This window comes from Excalfactoria chinensis, chromosome 3, assembly GCF_039878825.1.
Source record: "Excalfactoria chinensis isolate bCotChi1 chromosome 3, bCotChi1.hap2, whole genome shotgun sequence".
NCBI classification, from domain to species: Eukaryota; Metazoa; Chordata; class Aves; order Galliformes; family Phasianidae; genus Excalfactoria; species Excalfactoria chinensis.
Window position 1 is genome coordinate 44,427,910 of NC_092827.1, and position 17,642 is coordinate 44,445,551.

General features: G+C 35.4%; 1 protein-coding gene across 1 annotated transcript in view; it reads right to left on the reverse strand.

The window, feature by feature from the left end:
- The window catches only part of FRK (fyn related Src family tyrosine kinase), a 39,479-nt gene that overhangs the window by 14,292 nt on the left and 7,545 nt on the right, over window positions 1-17,642 (reverse strand). The window contains exons 3-5 of the mRNA XM_072331888.1: window positions 10,088-10,209; window positions 2,537-2,700; window positions 1,806-1,974 (exon numbers count right to left, since the gene is read on the reverse strand). Of these exons, the coding sequence (XP_072187989.1) occupies window positions 1,806-1,974; window positions 2,537-2,700; window positions 10,088-10,209 (455 nt within the window). The remainder of the gene's footprint in view (window positions 1-1,805; window positions 1,975-2,536; window positions 2,701-10,087; window positions 10,210-17,642) is intronic.

The window sequence follows — 17,642 nt, forward strand, 5'->3', positions numbered from 1 at the left end:
TTCTGGAAGCATGAAGGAGGATGCCACTGGCTTACAAAATGCATTTCTTCACTCACTGTGGAAAAGTAGTTCTCCATAGTGCAGTGGATGTAGAAAAACAATCAAAGAAACAAAAAACTATGCTGCTGATTTCTTTATTTTTTTTAGCTGAAGTTTGATATAATTGGATCCTCAGCCATGCACCTGCAAAATTTGCAGCTTATATTGCCTTTCTTTTTAGGTTTAGTGTTAAGAATGTTTGCAGATATTTGAAGGTATACTCATGGAATTCTCCTCTGAAGGAGTGTCACTTTTCATGAGCCATGACTAAATCCATGAGTCAATTTATCCATATTGCCAAGAAGACCAAAGTTACCCTAGGCTGCATTAAACACATAAAATATCTGAGCTACTTGAAGAATACTGCTTGTAGATTCAAGGAGAAAAGATCTGGGTTTAGACTTCTTGTTTCAGATGGATCCTTGCCAAGAAAAACTTAGCACTGGGAATGTCTTAGAACAGAGAAATGGACAGAGATTTCAAAACAACTTACGTGTTTGCTAGATCAGTATGGAGATGTATCAGCTCACTGAAAATGTATGCTGTTTTTTATACTAACTATAGGAGGTCTTTAATCTGAACATTTTTTCTGCTTCAGCAGAAAACATGCTTTCAACTTGCAAGTCCAAAATCAATATTATTATAAGATAGTCCTAAATTGTACTTTAGATTCTTCCCTTTTCAGGAAATCATTCTTCTCAAGTAGAGCTCAAGAATATCTAGTTGTTCTGTTGAACCAAAGGTCCCAATCTATTTTGCTTCCTGAAACTGAATCATTAATGCTTAACATGAGCTTTCTCTGTTTATGACAACAAATTTTAATGTTATCTTTTACAAAATGTAAATGCCACTCACACTGCCTTTCTTCTCTATGGGATTTTGCCATCTGCTGGCAGTTGTTTTACTTTGTCAATTTAAAATGCATAGATTACTTTAAGGTAATGAAAAATAATGAAGAAAAAATGTTAAAGGCTGTCTTAATCACAAGGTTATATTGTATTCAAATATTGTATATTAGTGTTGTTTGTCAAAACATGATAACATGTATTTAATCATTATTAATATAGAAGTACTTCTTAAATGTGATGAGCTTAACATGGTGCATATTTCATATCACCAAAGGAAGCCTTATAATATAGCACCTAGTTACTATGAAAAATTCTAGTGACAACAAACCAGAATTAAATGGATTACTTCATCTACAGATTATACTTGGTCACTCAGTTCTATTCCAGCAATACAGTAGCATACCAACAAGGGTAGATGGTCTGGCTGGGTCACTTTTTTGAGTACTAGAAGAATTTTTGTGTAATATAATAATTCTTCTAGCTCACATAGAAACAGAAAACTATATTAAGTTGTCATTCTAATGCATTGAATCATAAAATGTCTTGGGTTGGAAGGAACCCCAAGGACCATCAAGTTTCAAACCCCTGCCACAGGGAGGGCTGCCAACCTCCAGATCTGGTACTAGACCAGGTTGCCCAAGGCCCCATGCAACAGGGTCTTGGACACCTCCAGTGATGGAGCACCCACAACTTCTCTGGGAAGCCTGTTCCAGCACCTCACTGCTCTGCCTGTAAAGAACTTACCCCTGACATCCAAATATCAAACAAGATCTAGACACTGAGATTTATTCGCCTAAATACAACAGTTTTAAAACAGCTACACATAGGGATAGGATCTATTTTTAGTAGCTTTGGAAAAACAATAAAGAAAATTTGGCAACAATACACATTATTAACATTTAAGAGCAATTCACATACCTGGTTTTAATGTTTTGATTGCCACTGGGGTGGTATTATTCCATAGTCCTTCCCATACTTCACCAAACTGACCAGATCCTAACTTTTTCAAGAATTTCAGAGATTTTCTGTCTATCTCCCACTGATCAACAGTTTTATATGACAAATCAAAAGTAGAAGGAATTTGTACCTGGTGAAAGAAATTAAATAAAACATTTATATTTCCTTTTTTTTTTTTTTTCAACAGAATGTATCATTTTTTTTTTACAATGTTAAGTTGAAACAGACATGAGTGTTTCCTGACAGCACATATGAAGTAACTTGAGAACATAAAATAAATTTGGTATTTTTATCCAGAAATAAGGAATTTTCTAAAGAAAATACCCTGAAAGTAAAAATTAGAAATCATCCCCTAGAAAGCTTTTTGAACAATCATGTCTTTCTTGCCTGAACCTTGTGGTTTTGCCTCCATAATTACTTATAGACAGCTGAAGTTATGAATCTGAAGATTTTATTGCCATATACATCTATTAAAAAGTGGTGTTAATAAATCATGATTTGGAACCTTTTCTCCTCTAACCTGTTCAAAATTAACACTTCAGCTTCAGGAATGAGTGTATAACTATCTAAACATTTGGAAAACAAGCAGATCATCACCATTCCAATTACATAAGCAGATATGTGGCTAGCACTTTCTAGATGATACTGCAGACATAGCTTACGAAAATATGTGCATACATATTCACTCTTACCTTCGGACATGGCTTCCCAAGCACCACACAGAGGCCATCACTGTTCTTACTGTAATAGTCAACAAACTCATTTAGAGTTTTGAAAGTTTTCATTCTACTTAAGAAAAAGCCTCCTCCATCCAGTCTTCTGATCCTGTAGTGCTTCACTGATTCACCGTCAAACACTAAGAAGATTTAAATATATTAAGTACAATATAGTTTATGAACAAATAAGCAAAAGGAGCATTAGTTCCTAGAGGTTGCAGAGAGGAAATTAAAGCAAATTCTTTTAGTTTCAAAAATGGCAATGGTACAAATTCTTTTCCAAACCACAGCTCACTATTTAGATACCTTAGCATATCCAGTCTGCCATTAACTATTCAGATTTGGAGATTCTTGTTATCACCCTGTGATGTGACACAAAAAATATTTAAGGACATAATTGTTGAGGCAGTTTGTGTTTTCCATCTTTTAAAACACCAAATCTTCCAAGAGAATCTAATTCAAAGTAATCATTTGATCAATTTTTAAGATTTCATTTATCAGTATTAGCATTCCAAATAGCATCTTCATGATCAGCAAGCATTTTTAGAGCAAAACAGATGCACAAACTGCTCCATGATTTTCTAGAAAGCACTCATATTTTCCACGGGTTTTATTGTGTTTTGTGTGTGCTTGGAATATGTAAAAATAAGACTGGTAATGCACTGCTTTGAGCAGCTGATAACTACCCTTACCACTGAAATGTGATTTGTTCTTACTTCTGTAAACAAAAAGGCCTTTATCTCATTTGGGTACATCTCAAGGATGCTCAAAGTGTTCTTTCCTGGGATTATCACAGCAGGCTCTGATAATACCAAAAGTCGGGCTAGGTTTCTGCGGGGTGGGACTAGTGAGAGGGAGGAATAACAGTAGACCAGAGATGGAGAAAAATGCATTCAACTCGAGCCTTGGTTAGGATAGTTGGTTTAACTCCTATCAGTGCCATAGCTGTTAGCTCTAATATTAACAGTGCTCTAAAATGAACCTAGCTGGTAATGAGAAATTCTGACTATATAATGCGTAATTTAACAGGAAAGATATTTAAGCACTAGAATATATTGTTTGCATCTCAAATAGAAGAGACGTGCATCAGTTGAAGGTTTCCTGATGTGGGGAGTTTCAGGTGGATAAATGTTCACAGCTCAAGGAATTAAGAAGGGGCACTGACATTAAGTGAGAAACAAGTATTTGAAAATGTGGATGGGGTTTCCTTCTCTTTTCTTCCACCTGTTTGAGCTTGTGATGGGACACAGGATGCCCAATTAGAGCAAAGGTTACAAGACTGAGAAGCAACATAAAATGGAAAATATCATCTACTTACTTTGGGGGATGGCAAAGAGGAGAAACTTTGGAGCAAGACTAAAAGTGAAACATCACATTTTGGAAAAAGACAGAAATAGGTAAGGACAAGATAGAAGAATCAGAGGCTTATCATTCCCTTCCATTCATGAAACAACATGGTACTTTTCTATGAGCTCTAAAGGGGAGCAGGGCTTTTCATTTGCCATGCTGGTCCTCATCATCCAACACTACTCCTTTTCCATAGGCTAGGTGGCTCCTTCCAAACCCACTGGTAGAAGACATTACCATTATTGTCCCCTTCTCAGAGAGAAAACTTAAAAGTAAAGGAAAGGTCTTCTGCTGTTTTCCTCTATATTTGAGTATTTAACTGTTAATCACATTAGTAATAGTAAAAGTGTGCACAGCTACACATTGCACACAGAAACAGATGGTTTATATTAATGGTTGCTTTTAATTAACAATTATTATATAAGTTATATTTCTCTCACCATTCCGTTGATGAAATAATAATAATAATAATAAAATCCTTCTTCCATAATTACTGTCACGGATAATAATTTTCCTACTGTACTCTGCAGTTGTCAGGCCCAGCCACCAGAGGGCATTTAGGAGCTGTTAGGGAATTTTATATCTGCTACAGGTAACATTTTTAGAGAGATTAATTGCCAGCTTACACTTCTGCATAAGGGCCATAAAATAGAACATTTGTAAGTACAGATAATTCCTTCAGAATCTTCAGATTCTGAATCTTCAGGCATTTTTTTAAAATGTATTTAACACATGTTATTACTATTTGCTCAACTATAAAATATACATATATTTTTGTAATGTATAACTTGAAAATCATGCTAAAGGAAATTCAATAACAACAGAATGAAAATGCATTGAATTTTTCAACTTTTAAAGTAAAATTAAACTGGCCAAATGAATTGCTATTTGTGATTCACTGAACAAAAAGCCAGAAGAATGACTGTGTTAATCTTTTCTCAGTAATATAAAGTGATAGAACATAGTTTGTCTATCTGTTTTATTCATTGGAAGTATTATACTTGCTACTTGCAAAGCATCTAATCTTAATGTAAAAATCGGTTTGAAACATGTGCTCTACTTTTTTAAAGGATACTTGTCTGAAACTGTATGGCTCCCATATAGAGGTCAGACCACACCAGTACAAACTTCTGACTTTATGTTTTCTAAGTCTGTGAGTAATGGCTACTGGACAGGAATCAGCTTATATTGGATTCTGTAGATACCAAATGCTTTATCATGGTTAGTGATATTTTGCTGCTATTCATATTGTATTCCTCAAGGTCATGTCAAATCATGACTCGCCAAAGTCTGCTCTTCTTATCACATTGAAATAAAACACTGTTTGCCAACCAGTAGGTCTAACCTTTTTACCTCAACCAAGGAGTAGGATCTGAACAAGGAAATAATAAGGAACAATAGTATAACCATAACACTTAGAAATGGCCAAAGAGAAAATTTCTTAAGACTGTGAAGGAAAATAATGTGTTAGCCTACTGTATAATAATTGATTGCATTCACATTCTTGTAACATAGCTGGTTTTTGGCAATTTCATAGCTTTTTTAGTTCCTCTGGATGAAGTAGGGATGCGTGTGGAAAATTCAGAGAAAAATTCTGGGCTGACACAGTCTTTATCTGTGATAAGCGGTGGAAGGAAAGGCTGGTGCAGTGCTTGAGAGGGAACTGTTCACTGAAGTCCGTGGGCTGAAGCTGGCTGTTTGAGTCCTGCACATCTCATTGTCAGAGCTGCGGCATAGCACAGCTTCTCTGCCCACATATGATGGAAAGCACGTGGGATTCTGGGAAGAGGCAGCCATAACCCCTTAATGCTTTCAGCCTCCCTTAAATACAAGACAGACAAGATGGGACTGTGACTTCAGCTTCACACAGCTTGACAGCAAGTAGGTTTGAAGACTGTAGTGAATTTATCGTGGAATTCCTTGCTCTTTCCAAGGTAATTATGGCTCTCCTTAGATTTCTTCATGGTTCTGGCTTAACAAAAACATTCTCTTCTCCCTCCTTCCCATCTACATCAGTTTAGGCCATGGAGAAATACATTTTGCAATCCCAAGGAAGATAATAAAATAATCTGTTGCCCAAGGCAGCAGAAGTAAATTTTATGGTAGCATCAGCAGAGACCATATCCTCACCAAATGAATAATGGAGACGCTAAGACATCATTACTGATAGTATCCCAGCAGTTCTCCCCCAGCACTTACACTGCAGAGTAACCTGCAAGAAGGGCCAAATGAATTGTGGTACTCAGGGATATGATTTAGCAGAGGTTGGTTTTTTTTTTTTTTTTTTTTTTTTTTTTTTTTTTTTTTTTTTTCTTAGAGATGGGGTACTGGTTAGGCTGCGGTTGGACTTGATGATCTTCAAGGTCTTTTCCAACCTGGATAATTCTATGATTCTAAGGGAAAGTAAGAACCAAACCAAGCTGGGGACCACAGACCTTAATTCTCTTCTATCCTTCCAAGAAGGGAAGGAGTTCTAACAACAGGGCCATGGCCAGGTGCCCCAGGTGAGGCTGGGAGGAAAGCAGCTGCTTGGATCACTCCCACTAGCACAGAGTGGGTATGGTGGCTGCTCCAAGTGCAATTTTCTGCCACAGCCATGGTTTTGACACTCCAATCAATTTACTTCCTTAAATGATTATGGTTATGTTTGTTGTTGTTTTCCTCCTAGGCCTAAAGGCAATCTGGACTAGTGGAAATCACAATCTTTTTTTTTAGGAGCAAGAAGAGGAAAAAAAATGGATTGTCATTTAATGTTATCAGAAGCCATTATTCAGTAAGAGATGAAAAACAGAGTCTCCTGCTATCATTGGCAATGACACTCAATTAAGCTGAGCACATCTAAATTATGGCTTTTAATTAAAAAGAGGCAATGTATAAGATGGCACCAACATGTTTAAAATTTAATATATTTCACACCAGATGCTGGAGTCATCAACATAAAAATCTGTCTATAACATGTGCATTTTTTAAATGAGAAAACCTATTTTTAAAATGTCAAACACTTTAAAATGATAGCAACACGGTGCCTGATCTAGTTTGATGTGCTTTCCATTTAACCGTTCACAGCTAAGAGAAAGCTTTCTGAACGTCACTTCTTGTTATTAATTTAAATAGTCATTGATAATGAAAATCTTTTACAAAATATGAGTTATCCTATTAAGGAAAGTTAGAAGTGAAAAGTGTCCTTTTAATGAAAGGCAGTGTCCATTGATTTATTATGGGATTTTATTTTTCCTGTTTTGTTTGTTTGTTTGTTTGTTTTCTAAAGATGTCCATTCATTAACATTATGTCTCTTACATTTTGCCCATATGAGTGTGATATAAAAATAAAAAAATAAAAAAAAAAAAATGGAAACAGGTACTAGAGAGATATTCCAAAATGCCAAGTTGTGATTTCTCCCTGTTCAGTGTAACTGCTACCACAGAGATATGAAAGCCATCAAAGACCTCATAAAAGAAATATTCCTGAATCCCTATTCCTCAAGTTCCTCATGAAAACAGTATTTTGGTGTTTCAGCTTGGAGGGTTCAGTAACTTCTGATGGAATAAATAAGAGGGATTCAGAAAAAATGCTTATTTCTTAGTATCTGGGGATCTAAACAACTTTCCATCCAATTTCCTTTTCCTACAGTACAGTTCACTTCAATATTTACTTTTCGGAGATCATGTACTAGATCTTTCAAAGTAGATATATGTGATGAGATTACAGACATATAATATCTCAACCACTATACATATTATTACACTGGAAGCAAACAAATAGAACAGCATACATCAGGCACCATTCAGTCAAGTCTGTTCAGTAAGCAGCAAATAGTATTTAACTTCTTCAGGATGAAGTAGCATGTTGAGGCTAAATTACACTCCAGACTGGGAAGATGCTAAAATGCAGTTGTAAATTGTTTCATTGTACTGTCTACAGTCTGTGTCAGAGTTTATTTTCTTTCTATGCCTAGAAGAGTCCAAATATTTAATAAATCTGAGATGACACTTGCATACACGCTCATAAGACATCCCACACTTGTGCTCGAAGGAGGGTTGCCTGCTGAAGCTGGAGCATTGCCTCCTCATATATAATACTCCTCAGTTGTTCTTTCATCTAACAGACCAACATGGAAGAAATCCAAGCTGATGGTTTCACATCTTACTGTTATAAGTCATCATCGAATCTGTTCCCAAAGAAAATTACACAGAAACCTGAAAAAAAGTCTGGTAGAAGCTTACTTAGTTGAACTAAATATAAAAATCAAATACCTTATAATATCTTTCCAGGAAAAAAAAATGAACAGCAGTATTAAAGGATGGTCTTATCCCAAGACAAATGCTGAACTGATATCTATTTTGATTCTCTTTGACTTTTCACTGTGCTACTTCATTTGTAAATAAGGTACTGCTGCCTTCATCTTGGAGAAGTAGATGGGAGACAGGCTAAGGTATTAAGATTTTTAACCTTTTCTAGGAGGCTATACTTGCAGAATAGTAATAACAATTAAAAAAAAAAAATGCATTTCCATTCACTAGATGCACAAGCATAAGATTTTTCACCAATATTTATGAAGGTGTCACATGTTCAAGCACCAGCATTTAACAGATAACACAAGCAGAGTTATCCTTCCCTTCCTAACCATACTGTTAAAGATCTAACCCAGTCCTTGTGTGAAGTCAGTTCACTGAAAGCTGAAACCATGTAAGACAGGTTAGCACGTAGAGGGAAAGCATTTTGAACAGTCTGTGGCTATAGTACAACCTTTGGATAAAAGGGTTTGCACACAGTGAGTCAGTTCTGTCACAGTTTGGGAGCAATCTAATTCCTTGTTTATGTTAGTTTTCATATCAGTGCTTCTTAGCAAGAGCAAACTTCCTTGAGGGCCAGCTGAAAAATGTGGAAGGAACTCTTCCAGGTCATATTTATTTTGTAAATTCTCTATTTTGATCCATAAGGAACATATATTTCCTTGTCTTTGTAATAAAAAGCGACCTTCCCATACTATCAAGAGACAGTGCAGTCATATACCTTTTCCTTCTGATGCAGAAAGAGAAACCAAGACTACATTAAAAATTCATTAAGCTGCTTAATGCATTTTTTAGTTATGCTTAGAAGGTGACTAACTTAAACATCCAGGTAGAGGAGGAGTAAATGTGAAAGCATCTGCTTATACATATTATTTGCTGACATAATTCATCATAGATTCATCATGAAATCATTTGTGTTGGAAAGGATTTTTCAAGGCCTACTAGTCCAACTCCCTTGCAGTAAACAAGAACACCTACAATTACATATTCTCAGAGTCCCATCCAGCCTGACCTTGAATGTCTACAAGGATGAAGCATTCACAATTTATTTGTGGACATCAAGATTCTTCATTGTCTTATATAATTAAAAATGTTGAGCACATTAGAAAGTTTGAGTGTAGAAACTCATCTGATGGACATCTTTACACTTTTGTACAATGGTAAGACAAGCTTGATAAAAAATGTCCACAGAAAAGAACCAATTATAATCATTTCCTTCTATTACAACAAAAATATATCACACAAAAAAAAAAAAAGGATGGTATATGTATGCAAGAAAATAAAATAATAGTATTCTTATTTGAAAGTATTTTGGATCAAAATAACAGACCGAACGTATACTTAAAAAAAAAAAAGAAAAATCATTATAAGTCTTTTTACCAATGCTTACAGGCAACTTTTCAATCAAGTCGAACTGATTGTGAAGGCCAGCTTTGAAACTCTTTCGATCATTTTGCCTCTGAAAACAGGTAAGCATGAGCCTAAGGCAACAGAAATCTCATTTTCTTAAACACCAGACATTTGCTGTGATATGTTTAATTTTTATTTTGTGTACCAGTCAAGACTGTGGTGTAGAGCAATAAGGCATTTTTGGCATTAAACTATGAAAAGTTTTTTGTTTTTTTTTTTCAAAGCAACTGAAGCACTGGAAGTACTAACCACCTTATATTTTTTTCTTCTAAACTTATTCATAAAGAAGATCTATAGAAGAAAAGTTAGTAAAGCCTCAAGTGACTCCTGCAATGTTTTCTTTATATATCTCTTGGGAAATAAATATCATCACAGATTTTTATTTCATTTCTGTGTACACTGTTTAACAAAAATGCAGAAGCCCAAATGAACTGAGAAAATTTTAAACATAGGTTAAGATGAAAAGCTAAAATATACCTGAAAGTGAGTATTCGCCTTTTAGACTTTCACTTTCTCGGATTAGGAAGGCTCCTGCCCGGTCTCCGTGATACAACAGTTGTCTCTCGGCATCTGCTCGCTTGATTGGTCCAAAAAACCATCTTAACAAATAAAAACAATGAATTTTAACATTCAGCAAAACATACCAGAAAGACAATTAGGCTTTATGAACTTGCTGAGTATTTACTAGAAGTTAATGTATGGTATGATGATTAGAATTCCAACAGTGTGGAAGAAAAGATTACGGGAAAGCCTATAAGGAACATAGAAATTCATTGTTAGAAAATAACACTTGGGCATTTGAGTAAAATCTGAATTCTGCAGCTGATTAAAAGTACTACTGATTTCAAGAAAAAGAAAATTCAAATGTGACTGACTGGCCTTGTCTCAAGAAAAATTCACCAAGAAATATTTCCAATGCTGTCATAACAGAAAGTGATGCCAAGTCAACTGATGCCATTTGAACAATGTAGAGATGCAAGTAAGCACTTAATCCCTTTCCTATCCCACTTCCACACTGATATCTCTAATGAGTTACCAGCAATTTTTCAGCTCTGCTACTGTACTCTGAAGTCAATGCAGACATCAGAGCATCAATATTATGTAAAAATTATTCCTGTCTAATCCTTTCAAAGTAACTGCAAGACTTCTATCACTAACACTTGTAGTTTCCAAAGTTTTATGCAAGCAGCAAGAAAGTAGCTCTCTTGCTGTATGGTGCTGAGTGTAAATTTAATTGAAATGAGTCAGCATTTTCAACTGGGACAGCACTCAGCTTCCATCTAACAAGCATACGAAGTACTTTCCAAGATTAGCTCTGCCCCTTATTTGAAGTAAATGGTGATATATAGTTATCAAAATTATGCCACATACTTACAATCAAACTCCTTTTAAATTAATCAGAGATAAACCTATTATGCAAACTTTTAAGATAAATCAGTGTATCACATGACACATAAGTTGCCTACTCAGCGACTTGATTTGTCAGTTGCTAGTGAAAAGTACAGGAGGAGTCATCAACAAATTACCTTAGTGTCTGTAATGCTTCCAATCACCAAGAGAAATGTATGAAATAAATCAGAACATTGGGTGAAACCCTGGCTGAGCAAGCATGAGAAATGATAGATGTTTTTGCATGAATAAAGAGGAAATAAAAAGAGGTAAAATAGACAGTGCTAACCTATGCCAGGTATGTTTTATTAACAAAAGAAAATGAAACACACATAATCTAGACCTCATTCCTGCTTTCTGATTTGATTTGGATAACATAGGCCTTGATACATATTTGGCAGGGGAAAGAACCTGATTAAAAAGCTAGAATGCTTTACTAGCTATTTTAATTAGTAAACATCTGAATTCAATTAATTTAATTAATTCATTAATTAACTGCAGAAAACTAAGTAATCAATAAATGTTCAAATCCTTGACTCACATTCTCATCAAAGTACTGAGAGGACAGAGTACAAGTTTGACATCATCCAAATCCTGCAGAAAAATTATCTGCCTTAAAAACTAGAAATTAGAATCTTTCAGCAATTTCTCTAAATACACGTATTTAAGAATAATAATAAGAAAAAACTAGTAAACAATATGATTTTAAAGAATTTGTATTGATACCGTTTTGAGTACAGAGGGATGATTTCTTCCATTTGAATACGATACCCTTAGTCCAAAGTCACCAAGTTTATAATAACAATGCAGTACTAAATTCAGCTCAGTATGTATAAAAATAACCCTATACATTCAAAGCAAATAAATTAATTTGCTATTCACATTTTCAACAAATTATCCCAAATTTAAAGTCTATTTTCTTTATAAATGGAAGTTTAAGTTCCTTTTAAAAAGGTTTAAAGGCTTATTTCTATTTCTATTGATTGAGCTTATGCTTCAAAAGGCCTAACATTTTACTTTATCTAAAAGCAGGCATTTTAGAGGAAAAAGTACTCTAAGGGATATAACAAATCAAAGTATTTGCTCACCATGAGGTATAGTTCTGTGGAATGACACGAGGCATTTCAGGAGGATGTTGAATTAGCAATCCATACATTATTTCATTCTAAATATCCAGTCATAACTTGAATGAAGAATACATGAAACAAATCTGTTTGCAGCCTCCACCACCAGCTAAGCCTTATCAAGCCCCTTTTCTTGCCCCGTTCCAACTAATGCTCTAGGATTTTTCTCTTTCCTAATTCTAAAGCAAGACGTGGACCAATCCTTAGCCAAAGATACTGTCATGGGCTAGACAAATACATCCTGAGAAGACACATATTTCTACAGTCTCCACCTTCTTGAGTGGCTACGGTGCCATCCCTCTCCAAATCTAGTACTTACCTCTCTCCTAATTCTACCATTTGCTTTTGCATGGGAGGAACCACAGCCAAAGACATAAAAATACCCCCCAACACCCTCCAATATAAGACTGAAGTTAAAAATTTTGTTGAAGAAATTTTTTGGCAGCATACCCTTTCTTTGGGCAGCCCCTTTGAAAATTCACTCTAAGAAAAACTCTAAGACTCAGAGTGTCATCTCCCATTTGGGACCTGACCAAGATCTTCTGAATTAACAGCTGTCATCCTTCACCTTCTTGTAAATTTCACCAAATCTCTCTTAGCTTTGTTAGCTGCACTAAAGTCTGGCACAGAAAATGATATGGAAATTCAGACAATGACACTCATTATCAGAAGAGCTCATCAGAGTACAGCTCCCCATCTTTATTCTCTGTCTTCACCTACATTTAATATGCAGAGGAGCAAAGTCAAAATCAGCTTCACAGCATCGTTATCTGTAGGGGCTGTATTTGTTTTAATAACTAGCTGTGTCTGAGATGAAAGTTGATTATTTGTTTTTCATTCAAGGACTGGAAATAAAACAAAGCTAAAGGCAGAGGTCCATAACATACTCTGAATTTTGTGAATGCTCAACTAAAAAGGAAAATCCTGATGGCCAAATCATCAGTAAAGTAGAGAAGGACTACATGGCAAGATCATTCAAACAGTGTGGAGACGCAACAGAAAAAAATAGCAGGAAATCAAACTACATGAAATTGGTTTTCAAAAGCGCTACATACATAAAAATTGACAGCATAATCCTATCCTTGATCAGCACTTTGTGGCATAAGGGCATCTCACTTTTCATTTTTCTTAAGTGTTTGCAACTAGAATTTACATTATATTTATTATTTATATTAGGGTAAATCTCACAATACAATTAAATCTCAGCAACTTGGAGGGTTTGTTTTCATACCCACCAACTGTAATTAGAGCAAAAGTCTTGCATAAAGATAAAGAAAAATAGATTATATTGCATATATAGTGGAACCAAATCACACTTTCCTGTGGAAAGCAGAATGCTAATACAATAAGTAAAACCAATAAAGAAAAGCTTCAGTGGCTTAAATTATACATTTTAAATGCCCCAGCATCTACATTCATAAAAAGTTGTAGTTGCAGAATCAAAAATTCTGAAGGAAAATGATGGTAGTTTTCATCTTGCTTTCCCGACATCAACTCAGTCATTTTCAGAAAGATCCAGTTTATCATCTTTTAATTACATGGCTACATCCACTGCTTCCTATAGACTGAATACGAGTGCTGCTCACTGAATAGTTACCCTGTATTTTGTTTTGTCACTGCATAGATAGAGTTTATTTACAGTGTGTTTTAGTCTCTACTCTCAATACAAGTTATAAAATTACACGAATGGCTGATTTCCTAGAAACCTCTATTACAGTGTTCATTATTACAGTATTTGCATGCTTTACATATGTTCATTAATCTATTTTGGGGCTCTCTATTATTTACAGCAGAGGAAAAGTACAAAAGGGGACTAAGTCAATAGAACATTATAATAAAAATTTTCTACTAATTTTGAACACCCATTTTGAAATGCCTAAGGCCTAACTTTCAGAGAATTCAGAATTGTACTGTATGTAATCATTTAGTCAGAGACAAATATTTGTTAACTTCAGGAACTGTTTCACATAAGACAAGGATAGGTCTGTAGAAATTAAAACAGAGAGAGAAACAGATCCTCTGGGTTCTTATTTAATTCCTTTCATCATATGACCATCCTGTGATCACTGCCCTTACTCAGCACATGGAAACCTGAACAGGCTTGCATGTGCCACTCTTCACTGCTGTTTTCTGAGCAGGACAAAGAGTGCTGCTGAGCCAGCTTTTAATCCATGCCAAGTTTGCAGTCTGCTATGGGTAAACATTCAGTGCAGAAGCTGGGACAGAAGTTGACTAAGGGAGCCCCCAGTGCGTCCTCTCTGTGCTGAGAAGGTGGCTCACTAGAATTTGACAATTGTTATCTGTTTGGTTACAATATATAAATTGCAATTTTATTCACAAATGCTTGGTTAGTATGAAGCAAAGTTTTCTTTGAGAAAAAAAAAAAAAAAAAAAAAAAAAAAAAAGATACTTTTAATAAAGAATAGCATAGCATAGCTTAGCATAGAATAGTCCAAGTGTCTGAGCACTTCAGTGCTAAACAAAAGTCACTGAGGGAACTTTCCAAATACCTCTTGAACACTGTCAATCACAGTGCATCAACCATCTCTCTAGGAAGCCTGCTGTACTGTTTGACCATCGTCATTGTAATGATTTATTTTTTTCCTAATCCTTAGCCTGAGCCTTCTCTTATTCAATTTGTGCAATTCCCGTGTGTTCTGTCATTGGCTGCCAAACAAAAGCAGAGCTCGTAACTTCTTGCTTCTCTTCCCCAAAGAGCTGAATAGACCAGCGAGGTCTCCTCTCAGCCTCCTCTTCTCCAGACTGGACAAAGAAAGTGTTCTCAGCCTCTCCTCACAGTACAGGTTTTCCAGACTTTTGAGTAAGCAGAAACTGAAAAATCTAAACTTAGGTTTAAGCTCTTTTAGACACCAAACCCTGCTTCCTCGCTACCTTCTACAGGCCTGCCTGGGACTATCTGTAATACCATGCATCCCTCATTGCCATTTATTATCAGATACTGAAGGATGCATGGGACAAAATGCAAAAGGAAGGAATTTAAAACTGTTGGTAAAGGAATGCATAGAACAATGTAGGAGGCGTGGAAGAAACAGGATATTAAAAACTGAATATAGAGTGGACCTTAAGATACCATCAAAGGGATGGAGGAAAAGAAGGGAAAAACATGGAGCTAATAGTAGATGAAGAGAAAATAAAGACATAAAAAAAGCTGAGGATTTCACTTAATGCTCAGGATCTATAACCTGCTGCTGCCTAAGCTGCTCAGGAAATGTTGGCCTCCGGATTATTCTCCTCCTATTCAGGAAAAGTTTCACAGACTAACTCCCACTCCCACTTTAAGTGTTGCTCTTTATAGTTCTTTTCCCTTTTGCTTTCTTAACTTCATTTCATCACTCACTTCTGAACTGACCAAGAGAATACTTTACTATTCACTTTAGTCATGTGTTGACTAAAGCTCAATGTTAAATGCATTGCTTTAAATCTTACTTCCTAAAGTACTGCCATTAACAAGTGAGTCAGAATAAGACTTAAAAAGTGTTAGTAACAACAGCTTTCTACAGTCTATATACAGAAATGAATTAAAATCTTAGTGTGATGCATGAAGTTTCTAACTTAGACAATACTTGAAATAAAAATACGTTTAAAATGTACCTCTGCAGTAACACAGCTCAGTTCTGATTACTTATTTATAATACTCAGAAAGAAATTTCCTCCAAGGAAACTAGAAATTCAGGTTCTCAGGGACAATTAGGTAGGGCAGCACTTTTAATCTTACGCAACAGCATTAAACTTGCTTCCTACGTAAAGCTCTGAGTCATGTATATTGCTCAGATCCTTGTTGCTGTGTAGCTTATCAGAAGTGAAATGAAGACAAAGACTATCCATGTGTACTTTGTGATGGACCAGAATCTTCTGAGTCTTTTAACAATGACAGTGGGTGGAGTAAGCTGGATATTCTTTCTGTGTAGGAAAACACAGAATACATAAATAGTTCAGAAAAAACAAAGGCTCATTTCCGTGTTATATAAATGAAAGGGCTCTATCAAAATCAACAGCATATAACTATTTTATTTTACACAAGTACATAAAAAGCTGTCTGTATTTTTGAAAGTTATGTTCTGGGGGCAAAGTATATTAAGTCCCATTTTATGTTCCACACTTTCAGATCAACATTATAAGTTTTCATTACGAAAAAAAAAAAAAAAAAAAAAAAAAAAAAAAAAAAAAGTGATTACAAAGAGGAATACACAGTTTTGGAAAATAACAGACCACATTTTTTTCCTGGCCTTTGGGTGACTTTTTGCTAATGCTCTTGTCAATGGGTTATAACTGATGAATAGGCATTTTTCCAAAAATACTAAATTTATTGTAGACTTGCCTTTAACTGGTGAGATGAAAAATATAAGAGCTGATAACTGATGAGATATCAGAAAAATAAAAGAAGAAAGAAATAAAATGAACTTATGCTTCCCTATATATTCTCTAAACAAAATATTATCTTTATTTTTGAAGGTACTCAAACTGAATGTTTAAAACTGTTTCTTATTTCTTTTCTCAAATGGAATTTCTATTGAAATATAAACTGTTCTTTTGTTGTTGTTGATGATGATGTTTGTTTGTTTGTTTTTCAGAAATAATTAAATTATCTGAAAAGATAATTCAGCCAAACAATACCCTACATTCACTCTCAAGCCATGAGAAGGCAGCAGCAGAGGTATCAAAAAAGTATTCTAGGCACCTGAAGTCTGTCGTGGTCTATGAAATTGCTTTGTTCTGTCACTGTCTTTGGTGGAAATAGTAAGCCGTGCCTGAAAGACCAGCTCTGAAAGAGCTGCAGGGACTTTTACAGTAAAGAACTGCGGGGGACTGTTTGGATAAGGAAATGTTCAATAGTGAGTGTGGTAAAATCCACCACAGAGACTGGCATTTCCTCTTACATTCTAGAACAAACTTATACTCTTATAAACATAAATACAAAGATTAGTCAGACAAAAGTCTGTGACGCATTGGGTATACACCATTTTAGTAAGTACTGCAGTAGAGCATAACTGCACTGGTGTGTAATTCTGTTAAAAGAGATTATGCATAATGTTATGTTAATTTTTCACTTCTCAGTAATGACAGCTGACTGTGCTGCAAATGCATTTTTGAATATGCTCTGACGCCTGCTTTAGAGAGCAAACTGAAACAGGGCCTGAAGCAAGGAGGTCATGCCTCCTACAGGAAAGCCTGTAGGAAAGAAAATTCTTTCTTAGGGCAGCAGAATAAGGAAAGATGCAAAACATTTTTCAAACTCTATGAGTGTAGAATGTGCTCCAGGTTTTCCTTTGTTTTAATAGTTGATGGATCCCAACTACCCTGTCAATTGCTCTGTGGCAAACCCTGTTTGTGAATTAGATATCTGCAGGCATCATTCTGGCTGAAATCTGCAGTATTCCACACTAGTTTTTCTCCTAATCCCTCAGCATGCCCCAAGATCATCATTCTGTGTGAACACCACAATATCCCTCAAACTCAGGCTGACAGGGGAGGGGTTAAGTCGTGTCTCTACTTTGCCT